Source organism: Chiloscyllium plagiosum, unplaced genomic scaffold (genome assembly GCF_037043375.1).
Source record: "Chiloscyllium plagiosum isolate Xiang-an unplaced genomic scaffold, Cpla_swu_hap1 HiC_scaffold_10, whole genome shotgun sequence".
Taxonomy (NCBI): domain Eukaryota; kingdom Metazoa; phylum Chordata; class Chondrichthyes; order Orectolobiformes; family Hemiscylliidae; genus Chiloscyllium; species Chiloscyllium plagiosum.
In genome coordinates this window covers 79,399,866-79,420,325 of record NW_028270148.1, presented here as the reverse complement: position 1 = coordinate 79,420,325, position 20,460 = coordinate 79,399,866, and the positions used below count along the sequence as shown (strand labels likewise).

Here is a 20,460-nt window from a genome sequence, read left to right as displayed (position 1 = left end):
TGGCGCTGTGAGGCAGCAGTGCTAACCACTGTGCCACCGTGCTGCCCCAATAAATGGCAGGACTCTTAGGAACATTGATATATAGAGGAGTTTGCAGTGCAAATCAATATTGTCTGACTGAACAAGTGGATAAGGTGGTAAAAGTAGATGTATACAGCATGCTTGCCTTATTTATTCAGAGCATTGAGTGTAAAGGTTGGCAAGTCTTAGTTTGGTTCAGCCACATTTGAAGTATTGTGTGCAGTACTAGTTGCTACACTATATAAAAGATGTGGAAGCTTTGGAGAGGGTGCATAAGAAGTTTATCAGGAAGTTGCCTGGAGTTTATTAACTATAACGAGGGATCAAATAAACTTGGATTGTTTTTACAAGAGTGTCGGAAGCTGAGGGACGAACTGATACAAGTATCTAAAATTATGGGAGGCGTGGATATGGTGGGTAGTCTTTTTCCCAGGGTGGAAATAGCAAACACTAGGAAGGCAGAAATATAACTTGACAGAGAAAAAGTTTAAAGAAGATGTGCAGTAGTAGGTTTTTTTTGCACAGATAAGTGTCTGGAACATGTTGCCAGGGAAGATGGTAGAAGCAGATACAATAGCAATGTTTAAGAGACATTTAGGCAGAGGCATGAGTAGTCTGTGAATAGAGGAATACAGACCATGTGCAGGTTGATTTGTTTAGAATAGCATCCTGTCTGGCACAGGTGGGCTGAAGCACCTGTTCCTGAGCTGTACTGTTTACCTTCTGTGTATGACAATTGCCAGTATTATTATAAAGCTACCAACAAAAAAAACGAACTGATCTTGGAGGAACCTTGTGGGAGAGCTCACAATACAGGAGCAAATAACTGCATAGTTTTTAATGTGCAATCTTGCTGTAAGTCTACAGTAGTGAGTAGAGCGGGTTCTTTCTTAATTATGTTTATTGAAATCTGCCTCTTGATTAAATTTTAAAAATATAAACTGTAAGTACTAAGTTAGCCTGGAGCACTTTTTTTAAGAGCAAAATAATGGTGCTGTTTTCTGGGCCTGTAGATTGTGAAGGAGCAATGATGGCCTTTAGTAAAATGATACGTTCTTCTTGTCGGATGTGGGAGTTTAGGCAGAGTTTACATGTTACTGAGGATTATGTCTTCAGGAAGTGTCTTTGGTTGTGAATCCTATCATATCAAATGGATCGGTTGGAGTAACAGTTAGAGGCAGTGAGGAATTTACAAGAGCAAGGGGGTGAGATAAATGGCAGTTATAGGAGAGGAGAAAAGCTGTAGATGCAGCCAGATAAATGGGTTAACTCCAGGAAAGATAGGTGAGGTAGGCAGGTATTGCAGGAGTCTTCTGCAGCTATCCCCATTTCAAACTAGTAAGCTGTCTTGGAAAATGTAGGGGTTGATGCACTCTCAGGGGAATGTAGCATGAGCAGTCAAGTTTCTGGTATCAAGACTGACTCTACTGGAATGAGGGGTACATCGGTTTCCAAGTGATTTATTGTGACAGGGGACTCTGTAGTCAGAGGCAAAAACAGACATTTCTGTGGCCAGCGGCGAAAAGTCAGAATGATGTGTTGCCTCCCTGGTACCAGGATCAAGGATGTCTCCGAGAGGGTGCATAATATTCTCAAAGGGGAGAGGGAGCAGCAGGAGGTCATATTGCACATTGGAACCAACGAATAGGAAGGAAAAAGGATGAGGTTCTGAAGAGAGAATAGCGGAAGTTAGGCAGGAATTTAAAAAGGAAGTCCTCAAGGGTAGTAATATCTGCATTACTCCCGGTGCTACGATCTAGTGAGGGTAGGAATAGGAGGATAGAGTAGATGAATGTATGGTTAAGGAGCTGGTGCATGGGAGAAGGGTTCACATTTTTGGATCATTTGAATTTCTTCTGAGGTAGAAGTGACCTGTACAAGAAGAATAAACTGCACCTGAATTGGAAGGGAACAAAGAAACTGGCAGGGAGATCTGCTAGAGCTGCTCGAGAGGATTTAAACTAGTTAGGATGGAAGGGGGAATGGGATCCAAGGAGATAGTGAGGAAAGAGATCAATCTAAGACTGGTACAGTTGGGAAAAGGAGTGAGTCATACAGTCAGGGCAGGAGTCGGACTCCTAAATTAAACTGCATTTACTTCAAGTAAAGAGGCCTAACACGGAAGGCGGATGAACTCGGCATGGTTAGGAACATGATATTGGGATATCATAGCAATTACAGAAACGTGGCTCAGGGATGGACAGTAATAGCTGCTTAATGTTCCAGGATACAAATGCTACAGGAAGGATGGGGGGGGGAGGAGGCAAGAGAGGAGGGGAGGTGAAGCGAGGGCTGCCGGGAAGGGTAAGTTTTCCCGCATAAAAACGGACTTACCTCGGGAGTCGGGCCTCCATTTTGCCAGAGCGGTGAGGAGAGAAGGAGGAGTGAAGCGAGGGCTGCCGGGAAGGTAAGGGCTTAATTTATATTTGGGCAGTGGCAAAACCCGAGATACTACACGTGTAAGTATCTCCCTCCCACCCCCTCCTCTAACCAGAAGAAAATGACCCTGTAAGGTAAGGCTTTTATTTCTTATCTTTCTTTTTCATTTATTTAAGTGCGTTGTTTGATTTCAGTTAGTTCATATAAAGCTAAGCTTACAATGGCAGGGGGCCTCAGACCCCTGTGCCTGTGCATGTGCCTCTTGCTTGATGTGGGAGTTAGGAACTTGCCTGATGTTCCTGACTCTTACACTTGCAAGAAGTGTGTCCAGCTGCAGCTCTTGTTTGACTGCATGATTGTTCTGGAGCTGCGGATGGACTCACTGTGGAGCATCTGCAGTGCTGAGGTGGTCGTGGATAGCACATTTAGTAAACTGGTCACACCGCAGATTAGGATTGCTGAGGGAGATAGTGAATGGGTGACTAAAAGACACAAAAAGAGTAGGAAGGCAATGCAGGTGTCCCCTGTGGTTATCTCCCTCCAAAACAGGTATACTGTTTTGGATACTGTTGGGGGAGATGGCTCACCAGGGGAGGGCAGCAGTTGTCAAGATCATGGCACCCTGGTGGGCACTGCTATTCAGAAGGGTGGGAAAAAGACTCGTAGGGCCATAGTCATAGGGGGTTCTATTGTGAGGGGAGTAGATAGGCGGTTCTGTGGCCGAAAACTGAACTCACGGATGGTATGTTGCCTCCCAGGTGCTCGGGTCAGGGATGTCACTGATCGGCTGCAGAGCATTCTAAAAGGGGAGAGTGAACAGCCAGTTGTCTTGGTGCATATAGGCACCAACGATATAAGTAGAAAGCGAGATGAGGTCCTGAAAGAAGAATTCAGGGAGCGAGGAGAGAAGTTAAAGGGGAAAAACCTCAAAGGTAGTGATCTCGGGATTACTACCAGTGCCACATGCTAGCCAGCGTAGAAATGAAAAAATAGGTAGGATGAACACGTGGCTTGAGAGATGGTGGAGGAGGGAGGGGTTCAGATTTGTTGGACATTGGGACCAACTTCTGGAGAAGGTGGGGCGATTACAAAAGGGACGGTGTACATCTGAACCAGACCGGAACCAATGTCCTTGGAGGAGTTTTTGCTACTACTGTTGGGAAGGTTTTAAACTAATGTGGCAGGGGACTGGGAACCATAAGAGAAGACAAGTAGGCAGCGAGGTGGAGACGGTAAGAATTATGCAGATAACATTAATAAAGGGAAGAATAGGCAGAGAGCATGTGAGCGCAGAAGAACTGGTGGCCTGAAATGCATCTACTTTAATGCAAGGAATATAGTGTGTAAGGCAGATGAACTTAGGGCTTGGATTGGTGCCTGGGAGTATGATATTATTGCTATCACAGAGACTTGGTTGAAGGAACGGCATGATGACGATATCACGGCTGTGCTAAAGGAGGACACTATGGCGGTCTTGGGTAGTGAGGCATTATGGGTGGAGCTGAGAAATAAGAAGGGTTCAGTTGCATTGTTGGGGCTGTACTACAGGCCTCCCAACAGTGAGCATGAGGAAGAAGAACAAATAGGTAAACAGATTATGAATAGATGCAGAGGCAATAGGGTAGTGGTAATGGGAGATTTTAATTTTCCCAACATTGACTGGGATACACTTAGCGTCAGAGGTCTGGATGGAGTAGAATTTGTCCGAGGCGTCCAGAAGAGTTTTCTAGAGCAGTTTGTCAATAGTCCGATGAGGGAAGGGGCCATATTGGACCTGGTACTGGGGAATGAGCCAGGACAAGTGGCAGACGTTGCAGTGGGGGATTTCTTTGGGAACAGTGACCACAATTCTGTAAGTTTTAGAATACTCGTAGATAAAGAAGAGAGTGGTCTTAAGGTAAGAATATTAAACTGGGCCAAGGCCAATTATATCAAAATTACTCAGGAGCTGGGAAATGTGGATTGGACACAGCTATTTGAAGGGAAGTCCACATTTGAGATGTGGGAGGCTTTCAAAGATAGGTTACCGGTAGTGCAGGATAGGCATGTCCCATTGAAGGCAAAGGATAGGAAGGGAAAGATTCGTGAACTGTGGATGACAGGAGAAATTGTACAACTAGCCAAGAGGAAAAGGGAAGCATGATGAACATGATGAATCTTGAGATTAGAGATAGAAGTTTGATTAGTCTGGATCACGTTGGCATAAGTAGGGAAGATGTGTTGGTATGCTAGAGGCTATTAAGGTGGACACATCCCCAGGACCGGATGGGATCTATCCCAGGTTGCAGAGGGAGGCGAGAGAGAGGAAATAGCTGGGGCCCTGATAGATATCTTTGTGGCATCCTTAAATACAGGTGAGGTGCCGGAGGCCTGGACGGTAGCTTATGTTGTCCCCCTATACAAGAAGGGTAGTAGGGATATTCTGGGTAACTACAGACCAGTGAGCCTCACATCGATGGTGGGGAAGTTGCTGGAGAGGGTACAAAGAGGTAGGATCTATTTATATTTCAAAAAGAATGAGCGTATCAGTGATAGGCAACATGGTTTTGTGCAGGGGAGATCATGCCTTACCAACTTAATAGAGTTCTTCGAGGAAGTGACCAAGTTGTTAGATGAAGGAAGGGTTGTTGATGTCATATACACGGACTTTAGTAAGGTTCCCCATTGTAGACTAATGGAGAAAGTGAAGTCACATGGTGTGCAGGGTGTTACATAGAACATAGAAGAATACAGCGCAGTACAGGCCCTTCGGCCCTCGATGTTGCGCCGATCCAAGCCCACCTAACCTACACTAGCCCACTATCCTCCATATGTCTATCCAATGCCTGCTTAAATGCCCATAAAGAGGGAGAGTCCACCACTGCTATTGGCAGGGCATTCCATGAACTCACGACTCGCTGAGTAAAGAATCTACCCCTAACATCTGTCCTATATCTACCACCCCTTAATTTAAAGCTATGCCCCCTCGTAATAGCTGACTCCATACGTGGAAAAAGGTTCTCACGGTCAACCCTATCTAAACCCCTAATCATCTTGTACACCTCTATCAAGTCACCCCTAAACCTTCTTTTCTCCAATGAAAACAACCCCAAGTGCCTCAGCCTTTCCTCATACGATCTTCCTACCATACCAGGCAACATCCTGGTAAACCTCCTCTGCACCCGTTCCAGTGCCTCCACATCCTTCCTATAGTATGGCGACCAAAACTGCACACAATACTCCAGATGCGGCTGCACCAGAGTCTTATACAACTGCAACATGACCTCAGGACTCCGGAACTCAATTCCTCTACCAATAAAAGCCAGTAAGCCATATGCCTTCTTCACTGCACTATTTACCTGGGTGGCAACTTTCAAAGATCTGTGTACATGGACACCAAGATCTCTCTGCTCATCCACACTACCAAGTATCCGACCATTAGCCCAGTACCCCATCTTTCTAGCTAGGTGGATAAAGAACTGGTTGAGCAACAGGTTACAGAGTAGTAGTTGAAGGGAGTTTCTCGAAATGTTCCACAGGGGTCAATGTTGGGGCCACTGTTGTTCGTAATATACATAAATGATCTGGAAGAGGGCGCTGTTGGTATGATCAGCAAGTTTGCAGGTGACCCAAAGATTGGTGGAGTAGCAGAAAGCATAAGGGACTATCAGAGAAAACAGGAAGATATAGATAGACTGGAGAGTTGGGCGAAAAAGTGGCAGATGGCTTTCAATCCAGACAAATGTGAGGTCATGCATTTAGGCAAGTCTAATTCTAGAGCGAATTATACAATGAACAGAAGAGCCTTGGGAAAAGTTGATGGGCAGAGTGAACTGGGAGTGCAGGTCCATTGTACCCTGAAGGTTGCTGCACAGGTGGATAGAGTGGTCAAGAAGGCATATAATATGCTTGCCTTCATTGGATGGGGTGTTGTGCATAAGAGCCGGCAAGTCATATTAAAATTGTACAAGACATTGGTTTGGCCGCATTTGGAATATGTGTACAGTTCTAGTTGCCACATTACCAAAAGGATGTGGACGTTTTGGAGAGGGTGCAGAGAAGGTTTACGAGGATGTTGCCTGGTATGGAAGGTGCTAGCTATGAAGAGAGGTTGAGTAGGTTAGGTTTATTTTCACTAGAAAAAAGAAGATTGAGGGAGAACCTGATTGAGGTTTACAAAATCATGAAGGGTATAGACAGGGTTGATAGAGACAAGTTTTTTCCCAGGGTGAAGGATTCAATAACCAGAGGTCATGCTTTAAAAGTGAGAGGTGGAAAGTTTAAGGGGGATACACGCGGCAAGTATTTCACACAGGGTGGTGGGCGTTTGGAACGCGTTGCCAGCAGAGCTGGTAGAGGCAGGCACAGTGGATTCATTTAAGATGCGTCTGGACAGATGCATGAGTAGGTGGAAAGCAGAGGGATACAAATGCTTAGGAATTGACCGACAGGTTTAGACAGTACATTTGGATCGGCTTGGGCCAAAGGGCCTGTTCCTGGGCTGTAAATTTTATTTGTTCTTTGGTGTTTTTGGTAAGGGATGGCATTACAGCTGTACTTAGGGTGGATATTCCTGGGAATACATTCAGGGAAGTTATTTGGGTAGAACTGAGAAATAAGAAAGGGATGATCACCTTCTTGGGATTGTATTATAGACCCCCTAATACTCAGTGGGAAATTCAGAAAGAAATTTATAAGGAGATTTCAGTTATCTCTAAGAATAATAGGGTGATTATGGTAGGGGATTTTAATTTTACGAACATAGACTGTGTCTGGAAAAGTACAGCAGGTCAGGCAGCATCCGAGGAGCAGGAGAATCGATGTTTCAGGCCAGAGCCCTTCATCAGGACCCTGCTTCTCAGATGCTACCTGACCTGCTGTGCTTTTCTATCAGACCTCACTTTCTCCATAGACTGGGACTGCCATAGTGTTAATGATTGAGATGGAGAGGAAGTTCCTCAGTGTGCACAAGAAAAATTCCTGATTCAGTATGTAGATGTTCCTACTAGAGAAGGTGCAAAATCTTACCTACGCTTAGGAAATAAAGCAAAGCAGGTTACTGAAGCATCAGTGGGGGTGCACTTTGGGGCCAGCCACCGTAATTGTATTAGTCTTAAAATAGTGATGGAAAAGGATAGACTGGATCTAAAAGTTGAAGTTCTAAATTGGAGGAAGGCTAATTTTGACGGTATCGGGCAAGAACTTCCAAAAACTGATTTGGGGCGGATGTTCGCATGTAAAGGGGCAGCTGGAAAATGGGAAGCCTTCAGAAATGACATAACAAAAGTCCAGAGAAAATATATTAGATTAGATTCCCTACAGTGTGGAAACAGGTCCTTTGGCCCAACAATTCCACGCTGACCCTCCAAAGAGTAACTCACCCATTCCCATTTCCCTCTGACTAATGCACCTAACGCTACTGGCAATTTAGCATGGCCAATTCACCTCACCTGCACATCTTTAAACTGTGGGAGGAAATCGAACCTGGGACCCTGGTGCTGTGAGGCAGCAGTGCTAACCACTGAGCCACCATGCCACCCCTGTTACATTCCTGTTAGAGTGAAGGGTCCCTCAAAGACCAGCAAGGCAGCCTATGTGCGGAGCCGCAGTGGATGGGAAGATACAAAATGAGTATTTTGCATCAGTGTTTACTGTGGAGAAGAACATGGAAGATATAGAATTTGGGGGAATAAATTGTGATATCTTAAAAAATGTCCAAATTACAGAGGAGGAGGTGCTGGATGTCTTGAAATGCATAATAGTGGATACATCCCTCTGACCCAATCAGGTGTACCCTAGAACTGTGTGGGAGCAAGGGATCGAGCTGTGTGCTCGACCCCTTGCTATTTGTATTATCGATAGTCACAGGTGAGGAGTCGAAAGACTGGAGGTTGGTTAACATGGTGCCACTATTTAAGAAAGGTGGTAAGGAAAAGCCAGGGAACTATAGACCAGTGAGTCTGACATCTGTAGTGGGCAGGTTGTTAGAGGGAATCCTGAGGGACAGGATTTACACATGTATGGAAAGGTAAGGACTGATTAAGAATAGCCAGCATGGCTTTCTGCGTGGGAAATCATGTCTCACAAACTTGCTTGAGTTTTTGAAGAAGTAACAAAGAGGATTGATGAGGGCAGAGCAGTGGATGTGTCCTATCTGGATTTCAGTAAGGCGTTCAACAAGGTTCCTCATTGTAGACTGGTTAGCAAGGTTAGATCTCATGGAATATAGGGAGAACTAGCCATTTGGATACAGAACTGGCTCAAAGGTAGAAGACAGAGGGTGGTGGTGGAGGGTTGTTTTTCAGACTGGAGGCCTGTGACCAGTGGAGTGCCACAAGGATCGATGCTGAGTCCACTGCTTTTTATCATTGATATAAATAATTAGGTGGTATAATTAGTAAGTTTGCAGATGACACCAAAATTGGAGGTGTAGTGGACAGTGAAGAAGGTTACCTCAGAATATAACAGGATCTTGATCAGATGGGCCAAGGGCCGGAGGATTAGCAGATAGAATTTAATTTACATAAATGCAAGGTGGTGCATTTTGGAAAAGCAAATCACAGCAGGACTTAAATACTTAACGGTAAGGTCCTAGGGAGTGTTGCTGAACAAAGAGACCTTGGAGGGCAGGTTCGTAGTTCCTTGAAAGTAGAGTTGCAGGTAGATAGAATAATGAAGAAGGTGTTTAGTATGCTTTCCTTAATTAGTCAGAGCATTAAGAATATGAGTTGGAAGGTCATTGGTTCGGCCACTTTTGGAATATTGCGTACAATTCTGGTCTCCTTCTTATCAGAAGGATATTGTGAAACATGAAAGCGTTCAGAAAAGATTAACAAGGATGTTGCCAGGGTTGGAGGATTTGAGCTATAGGGAGAGGCAGAATAGGCTGAGGCTGTTTTCCCTGGAGTGGAGGCTGAGGTGTGTCCTTATAGAAGTTTATAAAATCATGAGGGTCATGGATAGGATAAATAGACAAGGTCTTTTCCCTGGGGTGGGGGAGTCCAGAAGTAGAGGGCATAGGTTTAGGGTGAGAGGGGAAGGGTATAAAAGACACCTAAGGGGAAACTTGTTCCTGCAGAGAGTGGTGTGTGTATGGAATGAGCTGCCAGAGGAAGTGGTGGTGGCTGGTACAATTACAGCATGTAAAAGGCATCTGGATGGGTACATGAATAGGAAAGCTTTGGAGGGATATTGGCCAACTGCTGGCAAATGGCACTAGATTAGTTTAGGATACCTGGTCAGCATGGATGAGTTGGACTGAAGGGTCTGTTTCCATGCTGCACTTCGCTATGACTCTGAACCTTTCAAGTTTCATAACATCCTTCTGATAGGAAGGAGACCAGAATTGCACGCAATATTTCAAAAGTGGCCTAACCAATGACATCTCTATGACTCTGCAACTGTGTATGCTGGAAATTTGAAGAAAAAACAAAAATTGCTAGAATATCTCAGCAGGTCTGGCAGCATCGGGGAGAGAAAGCAGAGTCAATGTTTCTGGTCCACTGAACAGTTTCAGTTCTCCATTAATTTCTCTTTTTTGTTGCCATAACTCTTTGTTATACAATACCAACACAAAACATATTATTGAATACCTATTACAGTGTGCTGTATGTAAAGTATGCATTTTCTGCTGTCTTTTAGGTTTTAGCTCACCTTTTCGACATGGTATTTCACAGTGAAGAAAAGGAAAAAGTTATCCCATTACTTGTTAACATTATGTACTATGTTGTTCCCTATCTACGCAATCACAGGTACCTCTACTTTAGAGTACAGTTATGGTTTTATTCCTCATGTACCATTTGTAAGACTAATTTGCCTTGTGCTGGACTGTCATTATTACTGAATTTCAATTCTGTGTACCTTTTGGTTTTCCAGCCTAATATTTGCAATTCATGACTGTAACTGTTCATTTATCAGTTTAACAAACAGATTTTATTCCAAAGCATAGTTCTTTGATGCCGGAAATCTGAATTAAAACCCAATATAAATACGTCACGTCTGATAGCATCTGTAAAGAGAAATCCAGGGTTCTATATCAGTGGTCCTTTATCAGTAAGATCTGCACTACCATTCAATTATGCATACAGGAAACTTGACCCAATCCTGAATGCTGTCCAAACAAGAAAATTAGATAAACCTGCAGCTAGCCATTCTGATATTTCATTTCCCAATTCTTATGTTGGAGAGACTTTGAAGTATGTGGAACATTTCCCAGACCTTGCCAACGGCCTCTCACCAAAGGCCATCACTGAGCATATTAGCTGCATCAGTTCCAACTTGAACAAACTACATCAAATGTATTAAAAGTAAAGATTTAATTGAGCAAACAAATGTCTTAGTGTTCAGAGCAGTTGTCTTCATGCAGTGTACTGCAGAGAAACGCAACTGTATATCAGTAATATATTAGGATACTAGCGAAATCTGATTAGCTATGCCACTGCGGAATTCTCCATACCTAATGGGAGAACTGTTGGGTAAATACTTGCATCATTCCTGAAACCAGGTGCAAAGCTTCCAGACAAAACTGCTGCATCATAAACTATGATGAATTGGTCAGTGGATGGCAGAAAACCTCTTAGAAAACAATATTCCATGAGAGAACATAAAAATGCTTCAAAGCCATCTCAAATTCTCCTCAAAGGTGACAGCAGTGACCTTTAATGGCAAGGAGGAACTTGCTACTGACTGTTCAGAATGGTGACAACTCCTCCATTCTTTGCCCCAGCATTAAAATCTTGGGTCTCAAAGTGGCAGCAAAGAAGGATTTTAAAAAATGCTGAATTCCAGCTGTGAGTTGTCCTGTTCCAGATGTCCAAAGATCTGCAAGTCAAGAATCTTCCATTTCAGCCACCTGAAGGTGCAAGGCAGAAACTCGTAGTACTGCGCAAAGGTCATCAATGAATTGAGAGGAATCTGAGAAAGAAATTGGAAGGCTGCTATCAGATCTGCTGTCTATTTCCAGCATTTTCTGTTTTCACTAATTCTCTCATTGAATTAAACCAGTTTTTATGTCTAGTCTTTCAAGCCCATTTTTTTGTTCGGGCTAGGTGGGTGGATGAGGCTAAACCTTTTACCTTTGTTTACAAGATTTCTTTTTTCTCCTGTCTCTTTTTTTGTACACCAGCAGGACAAAATGCCTGTTTGTTCCCAGGTATGCTGTACAGTCAGGTAGAACACTGTGGGAGCCTAATCCACTGCCTCACTGCTACCCGAAAAGTACATTTGGGGATTAGAACTCATAATGCATTGGTTACAAACCTGTATGCTAATCCAAAACTATGCTGCGAGTCTGTTGATGTTCTAATGTGCTGACAAATTTCCAAAATAAAGTTAAATGTCGCTGTGTTAAATACTGAGTTGAAAGATGACTGCGTATTCCTTACAAGTTTTTTGTTTACATAAGAACATAACTAGGAGTAGGAGTAGGCCATCTGGCCCTATGAGCGTGTTCTGCCATTCAAAAAGATCATGGCTGATCTTTTCATGGCCTCAGCTCCACTTACCCCCCTCTCACTGTAACGTTTAATTCCATTACTGTTCAAATAATGATCAGTCTTCGCTTTGAAACCATTTAGTGAAGAAGCCTCAACTACTTCACTGGGCAGGAAATTCCTTGGCTTCACAACTCTCTACATGAAGAAGCTCCTCCTCAATTCAGTCCTAAATCTTTTGAGGCTATGCCCTCTTGTCCTTGTTTCACCCATCATCTTTACTTCTATCTCTCTGCACTGTAGCATGTTGCAATTTTCTATCCTTCAAATAATAGTCCTTTTTACTGTTATTCCTACCAAAGCAGATGACTTCACATTTATTAACATTGTAGTCCATCTGCCAGACCTTTGCCCATTCACATAAACTACCTATGTCCCAACTATCTATGTCCCTTTGCAAAGTTTCACAGTCCTCTGAACGCTTTGCTCTACCACTCACCTTATTTGTCTTCTGCAAACTTGGACACACTACCAGCAAGTTGGTGCTGAGTTTAAGTAGAAAACATATTCTGTAAAATTGATTTGTACAATTCAGATGCTTAATTATTTTATGTACAGATGTCCTTTGTTTTTATGCATTCAGTAATCATCTCATTTTTATTGAGCAAAACAGTTTTTTTTGTCATATTTCACTTGAACCTGAACAGCAATAACGATTACTTTCTCACACTTGTAATGTGCATTGAAATCTGTACAATTGGACACGAATTTGATACATTTTAAGACATACTGCACTTAAAGCATTATAAGCTGGTGATTCTTCTGGGTCTGTGGATTCTGTGTTGGAAATCCTTGTTATTTTCTGTGGTTTCTTATACATACAGTGTTCAATTTTATTCAATATAAACTATTGCTCAGCTTTTCTTCTGGCTCTAAACTATTGTGATTTACTTCTAGTGCTCACAATGCCCCAAGTTACCGAGCATGTGTCCAATTGGTAAGCAGTCTGAGTGGCTACCAGTATACAAGGCGAGCTTGGAAAAAAGAAGCATTTGATCTGTTTATGGACCCTAACTTCTTCCATATGGATGCGTCATGCGTTAGTCAGTAAGTCCCTATATAGATTGCAGTTTATTTCTTAATATTCCAGAAAAACCAACTCTGTTCTCTGATTACCAAAAGTATTCCAAGTAGGATGAATGTGAAAGTGGATTGAGTTGGATGGTGTGGTCGAGGAAATGTTTTTTCAACCTATGAAGGTACCTTGATACCATTAGTTCCAGTAGATTGTTCCCTTGAAATTCCAAGAAACAGTTTAAAACTCAGAAAGCTGGGAATAAGATGGAAAGAAAACACATCAATTTATTCTAACAAAAGACTAATTAAATTTATTCAATACATCTACCAGAACACCCGTTGAAGCAAGTTTTAGAACTACATCAGGTCCTGGAGAGAGAATTGCTTGAGGTATAAGAAGAAGAATTGAGATTTAAGAATGAAACTTACTGGGACAGTTATGGTTGTAATGATATTTTCACACAAATGTCCATTCCCAATTGAGCTGTCACTTCTAATCACTACCCTTCTAGAGGAAACGACTCTGGAGAAGATAACCAACTAGTTGACTTGGCATTGAAAATTGAAAGGCACACTGAAGTTTCTTTTCTGGTTTATTGCTAATCTTCGTCAGAAGAGCATACCGAATGAAATACCATTTTCAGGGTGTGATGTGCCAGCCAAATTGATGGGAAAGTTTTTTTGGTTGGGAGAGTGGGGTTGGTAAACCAGTTTGATGAATTTAATATGTGCTGCGTCTCAACCAAGCAGGATTGAATAGACTAATTAATAAAGAGGGAGGGAAGGAGTAGTCAACTTGAAAATTAGATGTCAAGAAGGTCAAATAGAAAGTGAGAGCAATATATTTTAATCCAGATAAATAAACAAATGTGGAAATAAAATAAACAGTAGAGACTTTATCAAATGCTGATACCTGAATGCCAGAGCATTTAGGATAGAGTCATTATTGCACAAAATGAGGTCATTCAGTCCATTCATCTAGTCATTCCCATTTTCTCTCTCACTTCAGTTAAATGAATAAATTACTTACTTTGGAGCATTAAATTAATAGATCACAGGAGTGTGATTCATCTTGGGATAATGGAAAATAATTCACATTTATTTCCTTGTACTTTAACTTGCAAGCAACACTATTGAATTCAAAGTTTGTGCGAAGATTTGTAGCTCGGGTGCTCGTTGCTGTGGTTCTGTTCGCCGAGCTGGAAGTTTTTGTTGCAAACGTTTCGTCCCCTGGCTAGGCGACATCATCAGTGCTTGGGAGCCTCCTGCGAAGCGCTTCTTTGATGTTTCCTCCGGTGTTTATAGTGGTCTGTCCCTGCCGCTTCCGGTTGTCAGTTTCAGCTGTCCGCTGTAGTGGTTGGTATATTGGGTCCAGGTCGATGTGTTTGTTGATGGAGTTTGTGGATGAATGCCATGCCTCTAGGAATTCCCTGGCTGTTCTCTGTCTGGCTTGCCCTATGATAGTAGTGTTGTCCCAGTCGAATTCATGTTGCTTGTTGTCTGCGTGTGTGGCTACCAAGGATAGCTGGTCGTGTCGTTCTGTGGCTAGTTGATGTTCATGTATGCGGATTGCTAGCTGTCTTCCTGTTTGTCCTATATAGTGTTTAGTGCAGTCCTTGCATGGTATTTTGTACACTACATTCGTCTTGCTCATGTTGGGTATCGGGTCCTTCGTTCTGGTGAGTTGTTGTCTGAGCGTGGCTGTTGGTTTGTGTGCCGTTATGAGTCCTAGGGGTCGCAGTAGTCTGGCTGTCAGTTCCGAGATGCTCCTGATGTATGGTAGTGTGGCTAGTCCTTTTGGTTGTGGTATGTCCTCGTTCCGTGGTCTTTCTCTTAGGCATCTGTTGATGAAGTTGCGCGGGTATCCGTTTTTGGCGAATACCTTGTATAGGTGTTCCTCTTCTTCTTTTTGTAGTTCTGATGTACTGCAGTGTGTTGTGGCCCTTTTGAATAGTGTCCTGATGCAGCTTCGTTTGTGTGTGTTGGGGTGATTACTTTCATGATTTAGGACTTGGTCTGTGTGTGTGGCTTTCCTGTAGCCACGCATGTAGTGTACAAATACCATGCAAGGACTGCACTAAACACTATATAGGACAAAAAAAAGCATCAAACATAAAGTTTCTCTGAGAATTGTTGTAAACAATAGAAATAAATCTAACATTTATCAAGCTTTGAAGAAAGAACTTTCAAAGGAATGAAAAAGTGAACAAAAGCGGATGTGGAAAATATTGCTGAGATTATAATTGGAATAAAGAACAAGCACTTTGAAGCTTTGATGTGGAGTATGGGAGTTAAGTGTGTACCCAAGAAAAAGAAGTGCATTGTAAACAGGCTGATTCCAAATTCCAAAATCATCAGGAAAATAAAAGAGACTTTTGAGGAAAATGCTTATTAAATAAAATAAATTAAAAATAAATACTGTGCTGTTTATAATTTTGCCTGTCTGCATTGGTTAAATAGTGGCTTGCAACAACTTTAGTATCCTCTATTCATCTGTAGTTTTAACAGATATGTTTCAAATTTGCAGTTGGAGGGCCATCATAGATCACCTTATGACCCATGACAAAACCACATTCAGGGATCTCATGGGTAAGTATTGTGATCCATATTACTTTTTCTCTCCATTTCTTTACACACACCTATGGCTTGACAGTTTTCAGATAGTAGACCTTTAGCATAGACAATGAGAACGTTTTTGCAATTTCTAAATGAAATGAAGTAATTGTAAATGAGGCTCAATAGAAACAACAATTTTGTATGAGCTAATCATCATGAAAATTCACATTTTCTGGTCTAAATATCAGATATTAGTGCTCTTGGGGAGGGTTTAAACTAACTCTGCAGGGGCATGGGAACCCAGATTGTAGCTTCAGGGTGCAGGGCCTGGAGTGTAGGGAGGTTAGGAACATGGCATCAATTTCAAAGGAGGGTGCCTGTAAACAGGAAAGTGGCTTGAAGTGTGTATACTTCAATGCAAGAAGTATACGAAATAAGGTAGGTGAACTTGCAGCGTGGGTTGGTACCTGGGACTTCGATGTTGTGGCTATTACGGAGACATGGCTAGAACAGGGACAGGATTGGCTGTTGCAGGTTCCAGGATTTAAATGTTTTAGTAGGGTCAGAGGTGGGGGTAAAAGAGGGGGAGGTGTGGCATTGCTTGTCAAAGATAGTATTACAGTGGTGGAAAGGACGATGGATGAGGACTTGCCATCTGAGGTAGTTTGGGCTGAGGTTAGGAATAGGAAAGGTGAGGTCACCCTGTTAGGAGTCTTTTACAGGCCTCCTAATAGTCCTAGAATCATTGAAGAAAGGATAGGGAAGGTGATTCAGGAGATGAGTGACAGTAATAGGGTGGTTGTTATGGGGGACTTTAACTTTCCTGATATTGATTGGGAAAGCTATAGCTCAAGTTCGTTAGATGGGTCAGTGTTTGTTCAATGTGTGCAGGAGAGTTTCCTGACACAATATGTAGACAGGCCAACAAGAGGTGAGGCCATACTAGATTTGGTTCTGGGTAACGAACCAGGCCAGGTGTTAGAATTAGAGGTAGGTGAGCACTTTGGGGATAGTGACCATAATTCGGTGATTTTTACTCTCGTGATGGAGAGGGATAAGTGTGTACTACAGGGCAAGAGTTATAGCTGGGGTCAGGGAAATTATGATGCGGTGAGGCATGACTTAGGATGTGTGGCTTGGAAAAGTAGACTCCAAGGCAAGAGTGTAAATGATATGTGGAGCTTGTTCAAGGAGCAACTATTGAGTGTCCTTGATAATTATGTACCTGTCAGGCAGGGAGGAAAGGGTCGTGCGAGGGAGCCGTGGTTTAATAAGGAATTGGAATCCCTTGTTAAATGGAAGAGGGCGGCCTATCTCAAGATGAGACGTGAAGGTTCAATTGTGGCGATTGAGAGTTATAGGGTAGCCAGGAAGGACCTGAAGAGAGAGCTAAGAGCAGCAAGGAGGGGACATGAAAGGTCCTTAGTCGGTAGGATTAGGGAAAACCCTAAGGCTTTCTATAGGTATGTTAGGAATAAAAGAATGACTAGGGTAGGAATAGGTCCAGTCAAGGATAGTAGTGGGAAGTTGCGTGTGGAGGCGGAAGAGATTGGGGAGACACTGAATGAATACTTTTCTTCAGTATTTACTCAGGAACAGGGCATTGTCGTCGATGTGAATACTGAGTCACAAATAAGTAGAATGGATGGCTTTGAGGTATGTAGAGAAGAGGTGTTGGAAATCCTGGAAAAGGTGAAAATAGATAAGTCCCCTGGGCCTGATGGCATTTATCCTAGGATTCTATGGGAGGCAAGGGAGGAGATTGCAGAGCCATTGGCCTTGATTTTTATGTCCTCTTTGTCTACAGGAGTAGTGCCAGAAGACTGGAGGATAGCAAATGTGGTTCCCTTGTTCAAAAAGGGGAGTAGGGATAACCCTAGTAACTATAGGCCAGTGAGTCTCACTTCTGTTGTGGGCAAAGTCTTAGAGAGAATTGTAAGGGATAGGATTTATGCACATCTGGATAGGAATAATGTGATCAAGGATAGTCAGCATGGTTTTGTGAAGGGCAGGTCGTGCCTCACAAACCTTATTGAATTCTTTGAAAAGGTGACGAAGGAGGTTGATGAGGGGAAAGCGGTAGATGTGGTATATATGGATTTTAGTAAGGCGTTTGATTAGGTTCCCCATGGTAGGCTACTGCAGAAAATACGGAGATATGGCATTGAGGGTGAGTTGGAGGTTTGGATTAGGAATTGGCTGGATGGAAGAAGACAGAGGGTAGTAGTTGATGGCAAAGTTTCTTCATGGAGTGCCGTCACTAGCGGTGTTCCGCAAGGATCTGTTTTGGGACCATTGCGGTTTGTCATTTTTATAAATGATCTGGAAGAGGGGTTAGAAGGTTGGGTGAGCAAGTTTGCGGATGATACGAAAGTTGGAGGAGTTGTTGACAGTGAGGAAGGATGTGGCAGGTTACAGCAGGATATAGAGAAGCTGCAGAGCTGGGCAGAAAGGTGGCAAATGGAATTCAATGTAGCTAAGTGTGAGGTGATTCACTTTGGGAAGAATAACAAAAAGATGGGGTACTGGGCTAATGGTCGGATACTTGGTAGTGTGGATGAGCAGAGGGATCTTGGTGTCCATGTACACAGATCTCTGAAAGTTGCCACCCAGGTAAATAGTGCGGTGAGGAAGGCATATGGCGTACTGGCTTTTATTGGTAGAGGAATTGAGTTCCGGAGTCCTGAGGTCATGATGCAGTTGTATAAGACTCTGGTGCGGCCGCATCTGGAATATTGTGTGCAGTTTTGGTCGCCATACTATAGGAAGGATGTGGAGGCACTGGAACGGGTGCAGAGGAGGTTTACCAGGATGTTGCCTGGTATGGAAGGAAGATCGTATGAGGAAAGACTGAGACACCTGGGGCTGTTTTCACTAGAGAAAAGAAGGTTTAGAGGTGACTTGATTGAGGTGTACAAGATGATTAGGGGGTTAGATAGGGTTGACAGTGTGAACCTTTTCCCGCGTATGGAGTCGGGTATTACAAGGGGGCATAGCTTTAAATTAAGGGGGGGTAGATATAGGACTGAATTAGGGGTAGGTTCTTCACTCAGCGAGTCGTAAGTTCATGGAATGCCCTGCCAGTAGCAGTGGTGGACTCTCCCTCTTTATGGGCATTTAAGCGGGCATTGGATAGGTATATGGAGGATAGTGGGTTAGTATAGGTTAGGTGGGCTTGGATCGGCGCAACATCGAGGGCCAAAGGGCCTGTACTGCGCTGTATTCTTCTATGTTCTATATTCAGGAAGCCCTCCTGAAGAAGGGCTTATGCCTGAAACGTCGATTCTCCTTCTCCTTGGATGCTGCCTGACCTGCTGCGCTTTTCCAGCAACACATTTTTAAGCTCTGATCTCCAGCATCTGCAGTCCTCACTTTCTCTTCTAACCTTGTTTACTGCATCAGGTGCTCCCGATGTGGTCTTCTCTACATAACCTTAGGGAATGGTTCATCGAGCATTGCAGCCAGGTCCACAGAGGCCGACAGGACCTCTCAGTCTCTTTCCTTCCCCCCCCCCCCCCATCCTGGCCATTTTAATTCCCCTTCCCACTCCCTTTCTGATATGACCATCCTTGGCCTCCTCCACTGCCAAAACGAACCACAGGCATAGATAGAGTTGATAGTTGTCTTTTCCCTAAGATGAGTAATTTCAAGACTAGAGGGCACATTTTTAAGGTGAGGGGAAGGAGTTGTCTCCATTCTATTTTTCTCTTTGGCTGTGCTTTTCTTACTGGCTCTGTCTATTTACAGTTACACTGCCTCATTTTCTCCAATTTTGCTGCAAGCATTTTGCCTGAGGTTTTGGATCAAACACTTGCTTTGCTGAAGCTGACTCACCAGCAGTGTTAACAGAAAAGACTTCAACGGGATTTATCTTTCCCAAAGTTGATAGACACTTTTATCAATCATGTACCTGTATACAACGATCAAATGATAAATGTTACTGCTGTAAACTGACAGCGATTACTTATGGTAAGAAAAGGGGTGCATGGGTCAAGTTATTTTACATTAGGATTCATTCTCCGTACAACATTGTGGGCCAAAGGGCCTGCTCTGTGCTGTACTTTTCTATGTTCTATGTTCTAAAGTGACCATTTAAAATTGTTTCATAATCAATTTTGAATAATAGATTTCCTGATTTTTCTGAGTTGATACATTGTTTTTTAACAAAAATACTTCAAACGTCAAATTTTTCTTGTTCCTTGCAAGAAAATGGCAGTGTATAAAGAAAGGCTGTTGAGTTGTTGCACTAATTAGAGATGATATAATGGCAGTAAATTAAATAAATTATTTTAAGATTTGATTGGCACTCTAAAGAGATTCACCTGATAGTGAAAAGGATGTGGAATTAGAAATATTTACACATGCATTAAGTATGAAATAAGTGAAGGAACTAAAATAATAATCAAGAAATATTTCAACTACTCAAAGTATATCAGCAAGAATCAGTTAAGGGAAAGAGGAAAAAGGAATACAGATTTTACAGTCTGTTCAGGACACCTTTAATAATCAATGTATGAAAAGTCCAATTGGGGAAGTACCACTGCTGAACCCTGTATTGTTAGTGAAGCTGAGAGAAATAAGGTTTATGAAGTATCTAATCAGCATAATAAGATCTTTAAAAATTTTTGAAAATCCAAGATTAATAGATTGGAAAGGGAAATGATCTTATGGGGATGAAAATAGAATTTGGGAAAATTTACCTGGAAAATAATATTGTGCGACAATGAAAACAATGAGACAGAAAACAAGTGGAAAACATTTGGAACGGTGATAAGTAGAGTTTGGAGAAATATATTCGATAAACAAACAAAACAAACTGGCTATTGATAAAAAACAAAGGACAAAGTTGAAATTAAGCTTGAACAAGGATTGTACTGGGGTAACTGTAATTCATGATTTACAAAGATTTGGGTACAAGAATTGGAAATCCAATTTCAGAATTTGTGGATAGCAGTATTTTGGAAAACCCTGTTCGTTAACTACAATATTGACAAGTGTGAGACCATAGATTCATAAA

General features: G+C 42.5%; 2 protein-coding genes across 15 annotated transcripts in view; one reads left to right on the top strand and one right to left on the bottom strand.

The window, feature by feature from the left end:
• Nucleotides 1-20,460, top strand: part of dop1a (DOP1 leucine zipper like protein A) — a 355,628-nt gene that overhangs the window by 299,923 nt on the left and 35,245 nt on the right. For 13 of the 14 annotated variants that reach the window (XM_087991490.1, XM_087991491.1, XM_043696195.2 and 10 more), the window contains 3 exons: nucleotides 10,021-10,130; nucleotides 12,768-12,917; nucleotides 15,415-15,476. In XM_087991490.1, the coding sequence (XP_087847616.1) occupies nucleotides 10,021-10,130; nucleotides 12,768-12,917; nucleotides 15,415-15,476 (322 nt within the window). The remainder of the gene's footprint in view (nucleotides 1-10,020; nucleotides 10,131-12,767; nucleotides 12,918-15,414; nucleotides 15,477-20,460) is intronic. The other variant, XR_015758480.1, reaches the window with a different exon arrangement.
• Nucleotides 13,714-20,460, bottom strand: part of pgm3 (phosphoglucomutase 3) — a 153,006-nt gene continuing 146,259 nt past the window's right edge. The window contains exon 15 of the mRNA XM_087991497.1: nucleotides 13,714-14,971. The gene's annotated coding sequence lies outside the window, so the exon portion shown is untranslated. The remainder of the gene's footprint in view (nucleotides 14,972-20,460) is intronic.